The sequence below is a fragment of the Microtus pennsylvanicus genome, chromosome 4, assembly GCF_037038515.1.
Source record: "Microtus pennsylvanicus isolate mMicPen1 chromosome 4, mMicPen1.hap1, whole genome shotgun sequence".
Classification (NCBI taxonomy): domain Eukaryota; kingdom Metazoa; phylum Chordata; class Mammalia; order Rodentia; family Cricetidae; genus Microtus; species Microtus pennsylvanicus.
In genome coordinates this window covers 75,897,089-75,916,159 of record NC_134582.1, presented here as the reverse complement: position 1 = coordinate 75,916,159, position 19,071 = coordinate 75,897,089, and the positions used below count along the sequence as shown (strand labels likewise).

Below are 19,071 nucleotides of genomic sequence, written 5' to 3'. Positions count from 1 at the left end.
GGTGTGCGCCACCACACCTGGCTACGTGATATATAATCTTTTCAACTAAGCAATTTCCAACTGACTTAAAAAAACAAAACAAAGAAACAAAAATGACAACAGCAACAACAACAACAAAAGCCAGGTGGTGGTAGCACACACCTTTAGTCCCAGCACTTGGAAGGCAGAGGCAGGGGGATCTCTGTGAGTTTGAGGCCAGCCTGGTCTACAGAGAGTTCCAGGACAACCAGGGCTACATAGAGGGTGGAAAATGAATTTTATGCCCTGGCAATGCTGAAGCATGCATGGGGCAGCCTGTATATGGCGGTTCTGTTGAACTTGTCCATATAGGGTTTCATGGTCTAAGCTGATAGGACAACTGACCAGGTCTCTTCCTCAAGAGTACACCAGATCCTCATTACAGATGGTTGTGAGCCACCATGTGTTTGCTGGAAACTGAACTCAGGACCTTTGGAAGAACAGGTAGTGCCATTAACCGCTGAGCCATCTCTCCAGCACCTACACAGAGAAAGCCTGTCTCAAAAACCCAAAACAACAACAAAACCCCACAAACTAAACACCATTCTATATTCTGCACCACACTATACGGAAAGAGCACAACGTAATCACCCATTAGGCACTTCCTCCCTTTGATAGTTATCAGAAATAATATAATAAAGAAAATATTTTTATAAGGATCAATGCATAAAACACAAGCATCAAACAAAAAGTGGTGACTACTCTTCTACTAGCTCTCTTAACCCACAAGAACTCTGTGAAGAGTGTGTATCTTTTTTTAACCACAGAGAAAAGGGGTTAAAGACTTGTCCCTCAATGGTGTCAGTGATAATAAATTGCTGCACTGGTTTCCAACATAGATCCAATTTCAAGGACAAACCTATACAGACAACACACAAAATAAAATTAAATTCATAACTTTTATTATAGATTTATTATAATAGATAAAATGCATTTCATACATAAAAGGAGGAAGTTCATCTAAATCAACTGTTTTAATCTTTAAAATAAAGATTTATTCATTTATTTATTATGCATACAACATTCTGCCTGCAGGCCAGAAGAGGGCGACAGATCTCATTACAGATGGTTGTGAGATGTGGTTGCTGGGAATTGAACTCAGGACCTCTGGAAGAGCAGCCATCTCTCCAGCCCCAACTGTTTTAACCTTAAACTCAGAAAGTTTCTTTAGTTTGATTTCTCTCACATCCTGAAGTAAATAATCTAAATAAATAAAATCATTGCGCTGGCAAGATGGCTCAGTGAGTAAACAGCCTGGAATAACCACTGATGGAAGGAGAAAACTGGCCTTTGACTTTCACGAGTGTAACTGTGGCCTCCACGTGCACATGCACGCACAAATACACACACAATTAATACATACAATCATATAGCATTTTATAGTGTTTGAAAATTTGAAGGTAAGATACTAGATCTAAAGCATGCTAGTACTTTTCTTCCAAATTCCCACTACCGTTATATAAGTGGGATGTTTTAAGCTTTACTGAGTTATAACTCACCAGGCGTCAGGTGGCGCACACCTTTAATCCCAGCACTTGGAAAGTAGAGGCAGGTAGATCTCTGAATTTGAAGACAGCCTGGTCTACAAAGGGAATTCCAGGACAACTAATGCTACATAGTTAGACTCTGTCTCCAAGCATATATATCTCACATACCATGTAATCTGATTCAGAAACAGACTGCAATGATGACAAGAGTCAATTTCAGAACACCCTCATTAAGTCCCAAAGAAATCTGGACCCTTCAAGCTATCACTTCCCCATAAACTCATAAGTTCCAAGGCCATTTCCCAAAAAGCCCTAATTTACTTTCTGTACATTTTACTCTTTATAGGCTTGTCTATTTGCGATCATTCAATCCCATACATAACCTACTCAGCCATACAGTAGGTGGTCCTTGGTACTGACATCTTACACTTGATACTGTATTTTAAAGGTATTGCACACTGAGGCTCCCAGAAAGAAAAGCACAACTATACTTACTAACTATAGACATTGAGACTATTGCAGATAATAATTATTTTAAGGTTTTAGACTCTTTGAAAGCTACTCACTGCCCACTTTTGTTTCTGACCATCGAATCAAAAATCTTTAAAATGTATCAATAAGCCAATAGCTCATCCAATCTAAAAACTAAGAAACCATTATATAGCATCTGAAACCTACAGCAATTTCCTCTTTGCTGTATCCACCTACCTGTGATCTCCACCAATGCATCTGACAGAAATACTGTCATCAGAGACGAAACCTCTTGTATAACCACCTTCACAGTAGAATTCACCTTTCAAGCTACCTTGATGTCCCCGGGTCATTGTCAACTCACATTTGGTTCAAGAATAAACTCACTCCCTTTGAAGTGGCATGTGTGCTTTGCACCAACAATTTATTCATGGAGCATATATGTTTGTACTTCATTCATCTCTATAGTCAATGCTGGAAGGCATTTTAACAGCATTACTTCACAGCAAAACTCAGCAAACTAAGAAAAAATAAATAAATCTTAGACCAGACAGGAGACCTACAAAATAATGGCAAGCACATACTTAACTATGAACCAATGGATGGTTCCCTCTAAAGTCAGCAACAAAGTGGAGTGTGTCAACTGGGGGCACCTGGTCTTCAGAGTCCCTGCTGGAGCAAGAGGTGGAAAGAGGGAAAGAAGGCAAAGAGCAGGAAGCTCTTATCAGTCCCCAGCCATTTAAAAGCACAACTGGATGCAATTTAAACACATCTTTCAAGAAATGAGAAGACGAGCCAGGCAGTGGTGGCACAAGCCTTTAGTCCTAGCACTCAGGAGGCAGTGACACGTGGATCTCTTGAGTTGTGAATTTGAGGCCAGCCTGCTTGGACAGATAAACAGGTGGAGGGTGAAGAAAGAGAAGAAAATAGAAGATGAATAACAGACAAGGTAAAAATATTTGCAAAAGGCATATTTTGGGGGCTGGAGAGATGGCTCAGTGGTTAAGAGCATTGTCTGTTCTTCCAAGGGTCCTGAGTTCAATTCCTGGCAACCACATGGTGGCTCACAACCATCTGTAGTGAGGTCTGGTGCCCTCTTCTGGCCTGCAGACATACACACAGACAGAATATTGTATACATAATAAATAAATAAATATTTTAAAAAAGGCATATTCGATAAAGTTATGTATTGCCTAAATATACAAAGAGCTCATAAAACTTGACAATAACAATCTACTTTTCAAATGGTTTGTCAAAGCAGGAACTTCAGAGATCTACAGATGACAAGTCAGCATGAAAGATGCTCCCCACCACATCTGGATGACCTAAAACTAAAGAGATAAGCAACAGATACGCACTAAAACAGTCAAAATTCAGAATACCAACACTACCAAGTGCTGGCAAGGACAGGGAGCAGCAGAAAGGCCTTGCCAAGGTGGGAGTGCAGAGAGAAGAGCCACTGCAGAATACAGCCTAGCTCTTTCTCAGGAAACCAAACACACAGTATGAAAGTCAGCAACCAGTCCTTTCTATTTACCGCAAAGAACAGAAAGCTATTTACATTAAAGTCTTCATGCAGATCTACAAAGGCTTCACTCATAACTGCCAAAATTTGGAACTAAGATGGCTCTTCAGTAGATAAACTGTGGTGCATTCAGATGATGAGATAATCAGCACTAGAAGAAGTGAGTTCTTGGGTCATGAAAGCATACGGAGAATCTTTAAATGTATGTTACAAAGCAAAAGCCAGCAAAGGCGCGTACTATCTGACTCTGGCTCCCTGACCAGGCCCAGGACCCATCCATCACCTAGTCTCTACCTACTTGAACTGAATTATAAACTGTTTTTTCAAAGAACAGAGAACTAGTAACCTAGAGTTTTATATTCACTAAAAATTCCTCAAAATTAAACTGAAATGTAGAAGAAAACAGAACCGCCCACAGGATCTTTGCTGCACTCCCAGGAACAAAGAGTGTGACACCTAGCAGAGACTGTGACCGGCTCCTTCAGACACAAGGACCCTGGGTGAAGGAATAAAAAAGAAAAACTGTACAGTCAACTCTTAAAGTCAAATTTACAAAGCCCTTATAAACCTTGGGTCATTTATCAGGAACCAAGAGAAGGAACAGGAAATCCAGTGTACATAGAATTCAAGAATTCTAGGATCTGTGCATTATTCTAGAAGTAGCAAGTACTTCCTGATGAACAATTTATAAAATTTATGGAGAAATCTCCAAAGGACATAAAAACAGTGTACATCTATCAATCTAATGGAGGAGGCAAATGGAATACTTCAAAATACTTGATCCGAAAAGGGAAAGGAAAAAAGAAGTGCACAGAAGAGGCAGGATAAATGAAAACCAAACCCAAAAGTGCCTGGGACCACACAGAACTGTGTATGGAGACTGACCACCAGACTGCAGTTTAAAATCCAGCTTCTTAGCTGGGAGGTGGTGGTGCACGCCTTTAATCCCAGCACTCGGGAGGCAGAGGCAGGCGGATCTCTGGGAGTTCGAGGCCAGCCTGGTCAGGGACAGGCACCAAAAAAGCTACAGAGAAACCCTGTCTCGAAAAACAAAACAAAATCCAGCTTCTTCATACTGCCAAAAAAAAAAAAAAAGACTTTTAGGGCTAAGGATTGGCAGAGCACTTGCTTAGCACACAGGTGGTCCTGGATGGATCCTCAGCATCACCCAGTGGGGTTTGGAAGGAAGGGGATGATAACATGGACGTGTTCAGCAGATGTGGGACACACCCTTTATGCTCAGCACTTGAGAGGTAGAGGTGGAGAGATCTCTCTAAGATGGTGGCTAGCCTGGTCTACACAGGAAGACCCTGTCTCAAAAACAAATCAAGTGCCCTACCCACTTCCACAATAAGCATCCTTTGAAGAAGCACATTTAACAAAATAGGCTGACACCAGGTCACATCTTATTGACACATTTCAAGAATTGAAATTTTATGACATAGGTACTTCAATGACATTCAATTAAACACTACAAGGAAGATAATGCCTACTGAATGGAACAAAAAGATTTAACCAGTTAACACACGCACATACATGAGATAAACTAGACTATCATAAAGAGTGAAAAAAAGTCACAGATAAAACAGTCTCCATACCGATAACCAGCAGAGGGGGCTGGAGAGACGGCCTGGCTATGAGGATCACCCAACTCTCTAGTAGAGGACCTGAATTTGGTTCCTCATGACCAACAGGACCATTCACAACCATCTGTAACTCTGGTTCCAGAGGATATCACACTCTGTTCTGGCTTCCATCATCATCAGCACGTACATGGTGTACAAGCACATGTGCAGGCAAAACATTCATACACATAAAATAATAACAATAAATCTTTAGCACAAACCCAGATTCCATAAAAGTGTCCTACAAATTAGCAAGAAACACAATCCAAACGAAGAATGATGAAAGGGACCCCTTGTCCACAACCAGGCAACTATAAACTGCAACCAGAGACTATCACTAAACGACCAAGGGTTCGCAGAGTACGTGCTGTAACTGGACACCACATAAACTTCAGGCTGAAGTATAAAAGTATAGTGAGTCGGTTTCATAACCACATTTCATTGTAGATACTGGATTTGATTACCAAGACCTTACAGTTCTACTATTCATGGTTTTAACATTCAAGGAAGTTCCAAACACTATTGAAGCATGAATTCTAATTGGTCTTAATAATAAAAACTTGGAGTCAACTATCAGGGTGAAAGCTGAAGATCAGAGAAGCAGAGCAGTCATTAGAGTTCTTAATTCTAGCATTGCTCAGACCCAAGGGGTGATCCTGATCCTGTCCTCAGACTGAATCTTCAGCCTGCCCTGAGCTCCTGTCTCCTCCTGCCTTGTACTGAGTGCTCTCTTGGCTCAGCCCACATATCCCTCCTGTCTCTCCCCACCTAGTGCTGGGATTAAAGGCATGGATCCTAAGTGCTGGGATCACTTTTGTGTGAGCCCTATTTCTCTTCTAGATTGATTCAATCTCTTGTAGCCCAGGGTGGCCTTGAACTCACAGAGAGCCATTTGCCTCTGTTGCCTGAGTCCTGGGATTAAAGGTGTGTGCCACCACAGCCTGGCCTCTATGGCTAACTAGTGGCTTAGCTCCATACTCTAGATCACAAACAAAATATTCCTACACTATTACATGCATTAACCAAACAGTGAAAACAACTAAAATATGCCTCAACTGCATATTTATCCAGCAGAATATGGTATTCAAGAACAAACGAACAGCCTTGCATTATCATGGATATCTCAATAGAAATCAATTACAAATGAAGATAAACTCTGGTAATCAAAAAAGTCACAAGGTTGGCCAGGCGGTGGTGGCACAAACCTTTAATCCCAGCACTCAGGAGGCGAGGTAGGCGGATCTCTGTGAGTTTAAGGCCAACCTGGTCTATAAGAGGGAGTTCCAGGACAGGCTCCAAAGCTATAGAGAAACTCTGTCTTGAAAAACCAAAAAAAAAAAAAAAAAAAGTAACAAGGCAGTTAATAGCATCAATACAATGTTGGAAAGTCTTGAGAAGAATGCATTATGTTTGGACTGCCTGCAACAATAAGGAGGACCTGTTACTGGCAACATTTGTAAAAAGCTGGTGTCCGGGAGGAGAGAACTAGTGAAGGGCGGCTGCCAGCTGTTGTGCCCAATGGCTACAAGCTTCAAAAGGAGAATGGGTCCTGAAAAAGAACAGTTCTGATGGCTGCACAATAGCTGAATTTACTGTCATTCAATTATTCACTTGACAGACAGGAAAAATAGTAAAAATGGGCTCAGAGATGCTAAGTGGCTGAGAGTGTAGTGCTATGGTAAAGAACCCCTATTAGGTGCTCACAACTACCTGTAACTCCGGCTCTAGGGAATCCAACACCTCTGGCCCCCTCACTCAGGTGCACACACTACATACCTACCCACATGCAGGCATGTGCACAAACATATATCTGCACAATTTAAAATTTTTAAAAATCTAAAATCTTTTTAACTTTAATAAATTAAAAAGTTCCACTTTATTGCTTGCTAACAAAATTACATTTGTTCCTTACACTGTTCTTTTAAAGAACTATTTATTTCTATCTTATGTGTATGGTGTTTCACCTACATGTCTGTGTATCACATGTGCACCCGGTGCCTGTAGAGGCCAGAAAAGGGTGGATCCTTTGAGACTAGTCACCATGTGGTTGCTAGGGATCTAATCCCGGTCCTCTGCAAGAGCAGCAGATGAGAGTTCTTCACCGGTAAAGCCCCTTTAGACCCCTTCAGCCATTTCTACTAGGTAAGATTTCCAGGGTACACTCTAACAAGCTACAGAAGCTTGCACTTTCTGTAAAGGGCTACTGAACACAATCAAAATATTACAACACCAGCCGGGCGATGGTGGCGCACGCCTTTAATCCCAGCACTCGGGAGGCAGAGGCAGGCGGATCTCTGTGAGTTCGAGACCAGCCTGGTCTACAGAGCTAGTTTCAGGACAGGCTCCAAAGCCACAGAGAAACTCTGTCTCGAAAAACAAAAAAAAAAAATTACAACAGGCCACAAAAAGTCTATTTTGTTTCTAGAGGCCAGACCTGTCCACTGTGAAAGTAGCCAGCCAGCCATACATAGTACAAAAGCAGACAGGAACTGTCCTGCCATAGTTGCTGATCTCTGTCTAAGAAACTCTTTTAAGTATTAACTTTTTTTTTAAAGTATTAACTTCTTAATTTTTAGGAATTTCCGAAGCAGTTTAATACTGGTGGCTTTAAATCTACCATTATGAGAATATTTGCCACATACAAACAAGTGTAAACATTCCAAATCTATGCTGTTTCTCTTAGAGAACAGATGGACAATCATTTACCAACTTAACATGGACTCTGCAAGAAAGTAATTTCTCAACGCATCTGAGAATTTATCAGTGGTCAGTGAGATGACTCAGCAAGTGCTTGCAGTCAGGCAGGATGGCCTGAGCCCCATCAACAAACAGGTCTGACAAGGCGGATAAAGGACAGAAGTCGTTCCCAAGGGTTGTCCTGACTTCCATATTACATGCCCTGTCCATATTACAAACATACAAAAGACAAATGTAATAAAACAGCTATTACCAGTTACAACCCATCTTTGATTAAAACCAGTGAATGGGGCTGGAGAGATGGCTCAGCGGTTAAGAGCAATGCCTGATCTTCCAAAGGTCCTGAGTTCAATTCCCAGCAACCACATGGTGGCTCACAACCATCTGTAATGAGGTCTGGTGCCCTCTTCTGGCCTTCAGGCATACACGCAAAAAGATTATTGTACACATAATAAATAAATAAGTTAAAAAAAATAAAACCAGTGAATACTAAAATCATTTCTATGAGCCTGAGGATCTCTCCCACTGAGAACTGAAAAGCCAGGGAGACAGCTTAGAGGTGGCAAACATTGCTATCTATACTAGGAGCGATTCCACAGCCAAAGACCCAACTCCTGAGTTGTCCTGATTAGCACATGCTAAGACACGCACACACACATGCAAAATAAGATTTTTGTTTTTTATTTTGTTATTGTTTTGGTTTTTCAAGACAGGGTTTCTCTGTGTAATAGCCCTAGCTATCCTGGAACTCACTTTGTAGACCCATGCTGGCTCCCAATTCACAGATCTGCTTGCCTCTGCCTGGGATTAAAGGCACCACCATATCCAACTCACAGATAAAATAAATTAAAAAAAAAAACTTTTAAAAGAGTTGAGCTGGGCCGGGTATTCACGCCTTAAAATCCCAGAACAGGAGAGGCAGTGGCAGAAGATTCTTTTTTGAGTTCAAGGTCAGCCTGGTCTACGAAGAGAATTAAAGGACATCAGGGGTACGTAGAGAGACCCCATTTCAAAGAAAAAAGAGTTCTGAGCTAGAAGAATTGATTCATTAAGGGAGAGAAGGTTAAGTTAAGGTTTCCAGGAGATGGCTGCCATTTGTATATGCTCCACAATGAGTATTTATTATTAGATACATATCACTGTGCAAAACTCTTCAGATCCAGCCACAAACACAATGTTTATGGAGTCTATATTATGCATCAGGTTCTAGGAACAAACCAGTAGCAATTACCTTTCTTAGCAAAGAAGCATTAAATAATCATAACTATATAATTTTGAACTGTAACAAATTATGACACAAACATACATGTGCTAATGGTATTGTGAGAAAATGCAACAGGTGACCCCAATCTCACCTGGGCAATCAGAGAAATTGACCTCTGCTCTGCAATTCAAAGGACTGATGTCAGCTAAAGAGTAGGAAGCAGGCAAGAGCAAGCTGTACAAAAGTACTAAGGCAGGGATTAAGGAATCCTGCCATTAACTCAGATTTTAGGGTAAATGAACCTTTATTTCTCTGCAGAAGGATACCAACTGATGAACAATTTTCAGATTTTATTCTGGGAGTAAGTGGGAGGGCAGAAATAAGGAGAAGTCAGAAACTACCAGTAAACTACAATGTAATTTCCAGGCAAGAAGGGCAACTTAGGGGACCAGTCCTCAAGTGTTTCCAGATATTACCTGTCACTCACTCATACCACTACAGCAATGTGTTACCAAGACACCATTTCACCCAAGAACTGCTTATGCAAATCTCAATTATTGGCACTATACTGGAAATTAAAACTTAAAAATCTAAAATGTTAAAATTCAAAACCTTTTTCTACTGGGCAGTGGTGGTCCATGCCTTTAATCCCAGCACTCAGGAGGCAGAGGCAGGTGAATCTCTGTGAGTTCAAGGCCAGCCTGGTCTACAGAGCTAGTTTCAGGACAGCTAGGACTGTTACACAGAGAAAACTTGTCTCGAAATACCAAAACTCAAAATCAAACCAAACCAAACCTTCTTTCCATATTACAACAGTCTTCAGAAACACAGCTGTAATTTCCTAGTAGAGAAAGTTGCACTAGGGGCTGAGAGATGGCTCGGTGTCGAGAACAAGGGTTGTTTTACAGGGGACCTGGGTTCTTAGCACCCACATAGTGGCTCACAACCATCTGTAACTCCAGTTACAGGCCATCAACATACATGCAGGCAAAACACTCATCCATCCATTTTTTAAAAAGCTTTTTTTTTTGCACTGTTTTAAATTGTTTTTATATTTACACTGTTGTGGGGAGGAGAACACACAGAACAAGACGCACAAGTGGAGGTCAGAGGACAACTTCCGAGAGTTGTTCTCTCCATCCACCACGAGAAGCTGGGAATCACCTGACAACTCGCCCCTCGACACACTGAGCCATCTAGCCAGTCAATTTGCAAAATCATTTTAACAGATGACAGCTGGGTTTTTCTGTGTGTTGCAAATATCCCATGATCTCAAAATCTGCCAAAAATAATTTGTGACACTTAAAACACACACACACACACACACACACACACACACACACACACACACCATCTCTAGCCAATCGGTGGATGGCACACACCTTTAATCCCAGCACTTGGGGGCAAAGGCAGGCAGATCTCTGAGAGTTCCAGGCCACCTCCAAGAGTTAGTTCCAGGACAGCCAGGGCTACACAGAGACCCTGTCTCAAAAAGCAAAAAACAAAACAAAAAAACGAAACCAAACAAAAACAAAAAAACACAACATCTCAAAATGGCTACGACACAGCCATCCTAAAAAGGTATTAGTAATAATAACAATATCTTAGTGACACTCAACAGCCACTAGATCAGTTATTATCAAAGACAGACAATAGCAAGTGTCAATGAGAAACTAGTAATTGAAACAGACAGTTTAGAAAATACTTTGGCAATTAACCAGAGAGTTAAACAGTTGCCATGTGATCCAGCAATTCTACTTCTAGGTCGACACCGAAGAAAAATGAAACCATATGTATACAAAAAAAGCACAGGAATCATAAGTGTTCACAGAGACATTATCCATAACAAACCCCAGAAACTGACATGTCCAATAGGTGATACAGAAATAAAGTGTGGTAACATCCATATGAACCACACACGGAACACCCGGCAGTTCCAAGACGGTTCAGAAGGTAAAGGTATGTGCCAGGACATCTGGCACTGGCACCATGACTTCAGTCCTTATGAGCCACAAATTACTTTCTGATCACCCAACAAATACACACATGAATAATAAAAATGCTTTTTTAAAAAGCACTGCTAGACTACAATTCGGATGACCTATGAAAACATTCTAAGGTAGACACAGCACAAAACCATAATCCCAGTACTAGGAAGGCTGAGGCAGAAGACAGCAAACTGAAGGCCAACCTGTGCTCTCCAGGGGGAACTTGCTTTAACAACTAAAACAATGAAGAGTACAGGGTTTGTCTGAGGTGTGGGGTGTGGGTGACGTAAGCCCGCGACTGTTCTTTAAAAAACAAAACAAAACAAAAAGTCAATTAGCCAGGTGGTGGTGCGTGCCTTTATCCCAGCACTTGGGAGGCAGAGAGACAAGTGGATCTTAGTGAGTTTGAGCTGGCCTGGTCTACAAAGCAAATTCCAGGACAGCCACGATGGTTACACAGAGAAACCCTGTCTTAAAAACAAAACAGAGCAAAACAAAAGAACGTCAATTACAGCTTAAAGATGTCAACTGAACCAGTCTCTGATATCTTAAACTATGCTGTTAAAGTTAAGCCATCTCTGCTAAATAGAATCATTACATCAGTTCTTCACAATTCATTAGGGATCACAAAACACGAATCTCAGGGACATATATCTTCTGATACTGGTTCAGCCCAGCCTTCTGGATAAGATGCTATCCAGAAAAATACAACAGAAGCCACAGAAATGATTTCAAACATTCAAGCAGACACAGTGGGAAGTGGAGACCGAGAATAGCACGTCGGTAGAGCACACAGCACAAGGGGCTCTGGGTTCAATCCCCAGCACCAAAAAGAAGTCAGATCCACACTGACACATTATTTAGTGTAGTATGTGCAAAATATTATTTTAGTCCATACCACCTCTAAGATTACTAAGGTTTTTGAAAAACACTACATTCCCCAAACCTGGGTGATATCTTCTAGCTACAGTACACTTTAACTCAGAGCAGTTTCTCCTCTACAAGCTCAACACCCACAAGTGGCTCTCAGCATCAAGATGAGCATGGGGTTCTACAGGCCTGGATGGCTTAATGTCAGTGTTACCTGTGAGGACTGAGAAGTACTGTCATCTCCCTCATCAAAGAAGGGCCCACATTCAAAAGTTATGCTCCATTCGCTACACCCCCACCCCATCTCTATCTTGCCTTTCGACAAAGAATCCTGGAATTCTCAAAGCTGCCTGTAAGAGCTCATGAGTAGCAGAAAAAGCCTCATTCAAAGAAGTCAGGACACATTTGCCTTTTCCAAAACTATATGTGATAAAAACCCCTTATTAATGAAACCACTGTGGAACAGAAATTGTTCCAGTTACTTGTAAACAGCAAATTATATATTACACAATTCATTCTAGCTACTCCCTGAAAAAAAAAAAAAGTTTTGCACTAATTTGGGTTAATTTCAGGCCTTATTAATATATATAAAACAAATAATATTCATTAAATGCCAACTGTACATAACACTGCATAAAAATCTTGTCTCTACTTGTCAGTTACGCACAAAAAGAAATCGAGAGTTAAACTGGGCCTGGTAGTGCAAACCTTTAATCCCAGCACTCGGGAGGCAGAGGCAGGTAAAACTATGTGAGTTTAGGCCAACTTGGTCTACAAAGAGAGTTCTAGGATAGCAGGACAGTTACACCCAATGTGTGTGTGTGTGGGGGGGGGGGGGTGTTAATTTACCAACTTAATTTACAAACTACCAAGGAGGTTTATGATAACTCATCTAATTAATCATAACATATTTATATAAATACTATTTTAGTATAATGTGTGTTACACAGATACACTGAAATTTTAAATAGAAAATGGGGGATAGAAGCCGGGAGATGGCTCAGTGGGTTAAGCACTTCACACAAACCCTGAGAACCAAGTAATCCCAGGCCCGCATCAAAGTGCTCATACAGTGAGCTACCACAGACAAGAAATCCCCAGGAGAGGGCTCACAGCTATCCTTGATTATGAAACAACAACCCTATCACAAAGCAAGGGGGAAGGCAAGGATGGATACCTGTGTTGTCCTCTATCCTCCACACTCATGAGGCTCTGGATAGTCCTCTCCCTCTCTTTCACACACACAGCACACAGATTTTTAGGAGAGACTCCTCTACATAATGAAACCCATTACTCTGTATGCTAACACATTTTTTTAAAAATGTGATTTGCCAGGCAGGAGGCAGTGGTGGCGCACACCTTTAATCCCAGCACTCCAGAGCAGAGGCCGACAGATCTCTGAGTTTGAGGTCAGTCTGGTCTACAGAGTGAGTTCCAGGACGGCCAGGGCTATAAAGAGAAACCTGCCCTGAAACAAAAGCAAGCAAGCAAGCAAGCAAGCAAGCAAACAAACAAACAAACCCAAACAAAAAATGTGATTTGACTGACAGCATAAGCTTTTAATATTATCTTTTCCTTCTTCCCCCTCACAAGTTAAAAATTTTCAGAATCAAATATTTCCCAGCATCAGCCTGCCATTTGAGAAGATGTGGGGGTGCACTGGGGATTCAACCAGGGCCTCCTGTATCTGAACCACATGCTACAACACTGAACTATAACTCCAGCCCCATTCACAATTACTACTAAGCATTTTTAAAGGAAACCCTACTGCCACCAAATATCACTCACTGACAAGCTTTAGTCTATCAAACCTAGTTCCAAAGGTAGATCTTTTCTTGTGCTGCAAACAGAATTGTACAAATAGTCTCTGAAATCTGCTTTATCTTTTTCTTGTATATGTTTCTAAGTGTATTCTCCTCATTCAGCAGTTCAATGTGTTTCAGTTTGCAGTGCAAGGGGCAAGCAAGCTTTCAACTTTTATCATATTTTCTGTTTCTACAGAAAACAGACAAGACTTTAAACATTAAGCAATATCAGAATAATTTACTTTAGGAAAGTTTTACTTTTACTCATTAAAGTCATTTTTAGTTACAGCATAGTAAAATATAAACTTCTACGGAATTTAAAATTGTAGTGTCACATTACAAAAAAATTCTTAAGATGTTTACATAAATATTTTTTTATTTATAAAATATTATTTCTTATGTCTTGAAATAAAAAGTGGAAGCTGTCAGGATGATGGAAATCTAAATTGGGAGTCTCAGAAAGACTCGAAAGCTTCATAACTTAATTTTGCTACACAATCATTAAAAAAACAAAAAACTGCTTATAGCAATTATTAGCAAGGATTCAGGAAAACAGAAACACACACCCATATGCTGTTGACTGTTTACAAAACTAAATAGAACTGGTCAGGTGTGGTGGTGCAGGCCTTTTTAACCCCAGCACTTGGGAGGCAGAGGAAGGGGCAGATGAATCTGTGAGTTTGAAGCCAGCCTGGTCTACAAAGTGGAGTTCCAAATTGAGTTCCAGGACATCTGGGGCTACATGATGAAACCCTGACTTTAAAAACAAAACACAACAACCACAAGCAGGGCGCTTTATTTAATCCCAGCACTAGTGAGGAAGAGGGGGACGGATCTCTGTGAGCTCGAGGCCAGCCTCATTTACAGAGCTGCAGGGTAGCCAGGGCTGTTACACAGAGAAACTGTCTCAAAAAACCAACCAACCAAACAAACAAATAAATAAAACCTACAACAAAACAAAAGCCAAAAACTAAACAGAACTATCCCAATGCAGATAAAAGCATAGTCTCAAAATGACTTGGTAGGAGACTGTTCACAGCACAGCAGCCAGCTGCAGACAGACCCTGGGCAGCAGACTATGGAATATTCATGGTATGGACAACCACAGAGCAGGTAAGAACTGAGCTGGGGACATGGTTCAGGGGCAGACCGGAGCCTGTGCCTAGATGTAAATCTCAGGGGTGGGAGGACTGTGCACGTTCACAAGGATGAATCTCAAAAATATGCTGAGGGAAAGAGAAGAAAAAAGCCTTACCCAAAAGACGGCATTATATACAGCTATGCTTATGTGAACTTCTGGACAGGAAACTCAGTCTCTGGGAGAAAGGAATTCCCACAGGCGTGACAAAAAGTGACTTGAAAATAAAAGGTGAGGCAACAGCTTGTCGTCAGCTGTAACAGGCTACACCTAGCTGAGCGTTTGGCCGACACAGGTGTAGATAGATGGGGAGTGAAAACTGGCAGCAACCGTGTGCATCTCACTGAACCCCCAAGTTAAGTGGAGTAAGGTTTTCAACACAGCCGCTCTCGAGTTACTAACACACACACTGCTTATGAGCCTCCTAAGGTAACAGCGATCTTTACAACTTTAAAGTGTATTTTAGAACTAAGAGACGCACAGCACAGCGAATGCGGGAAAACGTCAACCGTGGGTGAGGCACACACATGCTGGGAAACACAAAGATGGCCAACTTTTAGCTGCGTTGACAAACAAGGAACGATGATTCAGTCAACAAGAGTTTCTCTCAGCTGATGCCACACGTCCTCCCGCTTCACAAAACACGACTTCACCTTTGGAACTAGATAACCGTTCCGAGAACTTAAAGGTACATGCCCGTGGTTGTAAATTGCGTCTTCGCACAAAACTGCTCAGTGTTGGAGACTGTCAACAATTCAAGGGCTCTAGAAGATGTTGAAAAGATAAATTTGATGAATTCTACCAAGGCTTTTAATTAGTTGCAAATTTTGTTTTCCTGGACAGAGTTTAAAGCAATTATCTGTTTTGTAAGCTTTCCCATCAACACCAACTTTGTTTTCTTGCGTTCGGTTGCAACTACTGATACCCAGCCAGGTAACGCTCCCGTTCCCTAAAATCAAACAAAAACCTATCCAATGGCTGGCAGCTAAGTGATGACGAACGGATTGAAACAGAAACAGTAAGTCGCCTATGAATCAAAGTCATTTACTTTCTCCTTCAGGAGTGAGCTTTTACAATGTGATTGAAAACAATTCCCACGTCACAATTTTTATATAAAAGGCTGAAAAGTAGAAAAAGACTTCAGCACTCAAAACCCAGAACTAAACCTCCACGTGCTTCTCACCCCCAAATCTCTCCGATTGGCAAACAGGTAAAACAATGACCACCGCCCCCTACCCAGCCTGGCCAAAGGCCGAGCGCCGCCCGCGCCCTGCCTCCCCGCAGCGCCCGGCTCCTTTGTGAGAAGTGGGGTCCCGAGGCCCGGGGCTCGGCGGTCGCGGCGCAGCCCAGCCCAGGCCGCGCGGCCCCCCCAGGCCCCGCAGAGCTCACGCAGCCAAAGCCGGCGGGGCAGCCGCCCGACCCGGCCCGGCCGCCCTTCCCACCCCGCCGGCGACACGGCGGCCGCCGGGCCCAGGGCCTCCTCACCTGCTGGACCGAGCTGTTCTCGGGCACAGCGAACTCCTCCTTCTCTTTCGGCGTCTTCACCGTGACCTTCATGATCTTGGGCTCTGCGGGGCCGCCGTCGGCCGCGCTGTCTTGCGTGCCCGGGGGGCCGCCGCTCTCCGCGCTCTCGGCCATGGCGGTGACTCAGGCGACCGGGACACTGAGGGGCTGCGGCCGCGTCGGCGGGGCGCGACAGGTTGCGGGGGTCGCCGAGGGCGTGGAGACGCGCGCTGCGAGTGCAGGCCCCGAGTCGGGCGATCGGCTGCCGTGTGGACGCGGACACTCTCCGCGTCGCCGCCGCCGCCACCGCCACCGCCGCTTCCTCCTCCCGCACCTCCCCCACGCCCGTCGCCGGCGCCGCGCGGGGCACGCTGGGTAACGCGCTGGCCACCGCGCCGACTCCTGGCGGCCGGGGCGCGAGGCACGCCGGGAAGCGCCTTGGCGAAGGAGCCGAGTCATCGTCGCCGGGGTCGGCGTGGCTTTCTCGGCTGGTGGGCGAAGCGCGGCCTCCTCCGGTGCGGAAGGACCGCTGGGGCGCGGCGGGAGAGCGCACCTCAGCACGTTTCTCCGGCTTTTAGTTAGAAGAGATTAGCCCGGGTTTCTGGAAGGGACCGTGAGGGTGCACGGAGATGACGTCACGGCCAGCGAACTTGCTAGAAACGGCCTGGCCCTGGCGCACACTGTCCCGGGATCCTCCAGACCGGGGCCCCGGGGACAAAGGCCTGCGAAGACCTGCAAAGTAGCGTGGCGTTTGCCCAGGTGGGAGGGGCTGGGCTTGTCCTGTCCCTGCAGGGGAAGGGGCTTCAGGGTAATTGGGGACCTCCAGCGCCATCGACGGCACTCATTGTTTCAGTGAGGCCAGGGCTTCCCGTCCTGCAGTCAAACCGGTTTGGTCGGAAAATAGAGCCGCCCTTGTCTGTCTTCCGAGCTGTGTGGGGCAGAAACAGGATGCCCAAGACTGTCCACCCTGTGGGCAGGATTTAGCCTAGCTGATATGTGCCTTTAGTAGTCCGTCCAATTACGTTACAGTACCTCTCAGGCACGAGGTGCCTTCAGGTTGAAAAAGTATTTCCAGTGTAGTGTAGGTACAAATAAGTGTGAGTCCCACGGCATTTATATGAATCAACATTGCACAAATGGGAACTCTGACAGCATACTGTGACCCAAATATGCAGAGACATTCCATAGTTTTGCTCTTGGGCCATCGAACCCTGTTCTATGATTAACTACTGTTGCATAAACACTTCTTAGCAGAGCCCTTTGAAATCTGGGTCAGAGTTTTGAAGGTATAAATTGCAATACAGGTATCACTTGATATCACTTAAACGTCTGCCAGCATTGTTCGGTAACAGGAAGAAGTTACAAGCCTTATGTCTAGGTGTGAGAAGATTATTACTTCTCGGGGTAGAAAGTTTCACCGTTGGGCAAGCAAGCATTTTGGAGTTTTCTCCTGTATATTTAAGCCAGATCTCTTCCCAACCTCACTAGTTCCCTGTTCCCGCCTGGTTTTCCTTCATGCTGTATTCTCCCTAGGTTGCCTCTCACGCCTACAATGTCCTCACTTCCCCTTTCTTTATTCTCATATCCCCTGGAAGTCTTCATTCACTCCCTTGCCCGTTAGGAACTTGAATTCCCGTGCTCTAACAAATCCACTGTAGATAACCTCTAACGGTGTACATATCGAATAGCCCTGTAATTGTGTGTGTTTCGAGGCGGTTTCTCTGTGTTGCCCTGACTATTCTTGAACTCACTCTGTAGGCCAGACTGGCCTCGAACTCACAGAAATCCACCTGCCTCTGCCTCCTGAGTGCTGGGATCAAAGGCGAGTGTCACCACCACCCAGCCGATATTGATTCCTAAAAATTTCTAATATAGCATGTTGTGAATGACTGTCCTCCCAGCCAAGCAAGCAACTGCCACCTTGGGGAGTTCAGCTGCATTCTTTTGGAAAAGGTTGATCCTATCTGGCCTTGACTCTCACACCCCATCACGGAGTGGTATCTAGCCTTTCCCAACCACCAACTTTTTTGCAATGCTGCCCTAATTGCACACGGCCCCAAGGAAGATAAATAGGCCCTGAAGAAACTTAGAGGAGGGGACTCCATCTCTGTGACTAAGTGAAGGCACTCATCACTGCTGCATAAAGGCTTTCCAGGAGCACCTGTGTCCACATAAGGAGCCCCTCACCTCTGTTCTCTTAGGAAGTTTAGTAAACTCACGGCTTCTCCCAAATGAATTTTGGTGGAATCAATTCATTGTTGCTGAGACCTTGGAAGGGGTAGCCATTGCTTATGTTGTCCCCTGGGAAGGAATTTTAGCAATATGGCATAATTTATGAAGTATTTAGTGTATTCTTCATTGCTTTAATCAAAAGATTAGTACAGCCAAACATGAGCCTCACTGATGGCTTTGGTGTATATAATCAGGTCGACAATCAAAATGACCACCACAGTCAAGATAGGGTGTCATCAATTGCCCACCACCATGATGTTAAAGTGACAGAGTCATAAGTTACAAAGGACTGCTGTCAATATAGACAGGGATCTGTAAACTTCCTCCAAGGACAGGGGTCCAGTGGGCCATACAGCCTCTGTCTAAAATGTTCAGTGGGAGAAACATTGCTGATCTAGATGTCTATTTGACTCTTTTGGGGGGCAGCTTTTATTAAGTGGTTGATCTGGAGGTAATTATAAGAATATATTCCAGGGTTGGTGAGTTGGCCCAGTGGCTAAGTGCTTTG

The 19,071-nt window shown here is 43.6% G+C and overlaps 1 protein-coding gene across 2 annotated transcripts in view; it reads right to left on the bottom strand.

Annotated features, from left to right (window-relative positions):
- The window catches only part of Ubqln1 (ubiquilin 1), a 40,765-nt gene extending 24,105 nt beyond the window's left edge, over window positions 1-16,660 (bottom strand). For both annotated transcript variants that reach the window (XM_075969443.1, XM_075969444.1), the window contains exon 1: window positions 16,314-16,660. In XM_075969443.1, the coding sequence (XP_075825558.1) occupies window positions 16,314-16,466 (153 nt within the window). In that variant the 5' untranslated portion in view covers window positions 16,467-16,660. The remainder of the gene's footprint in view (window positions 1-16,313) is intronic.
- Window positions 16,661-19,071: the final 2,411 nt, after the last annotated feature.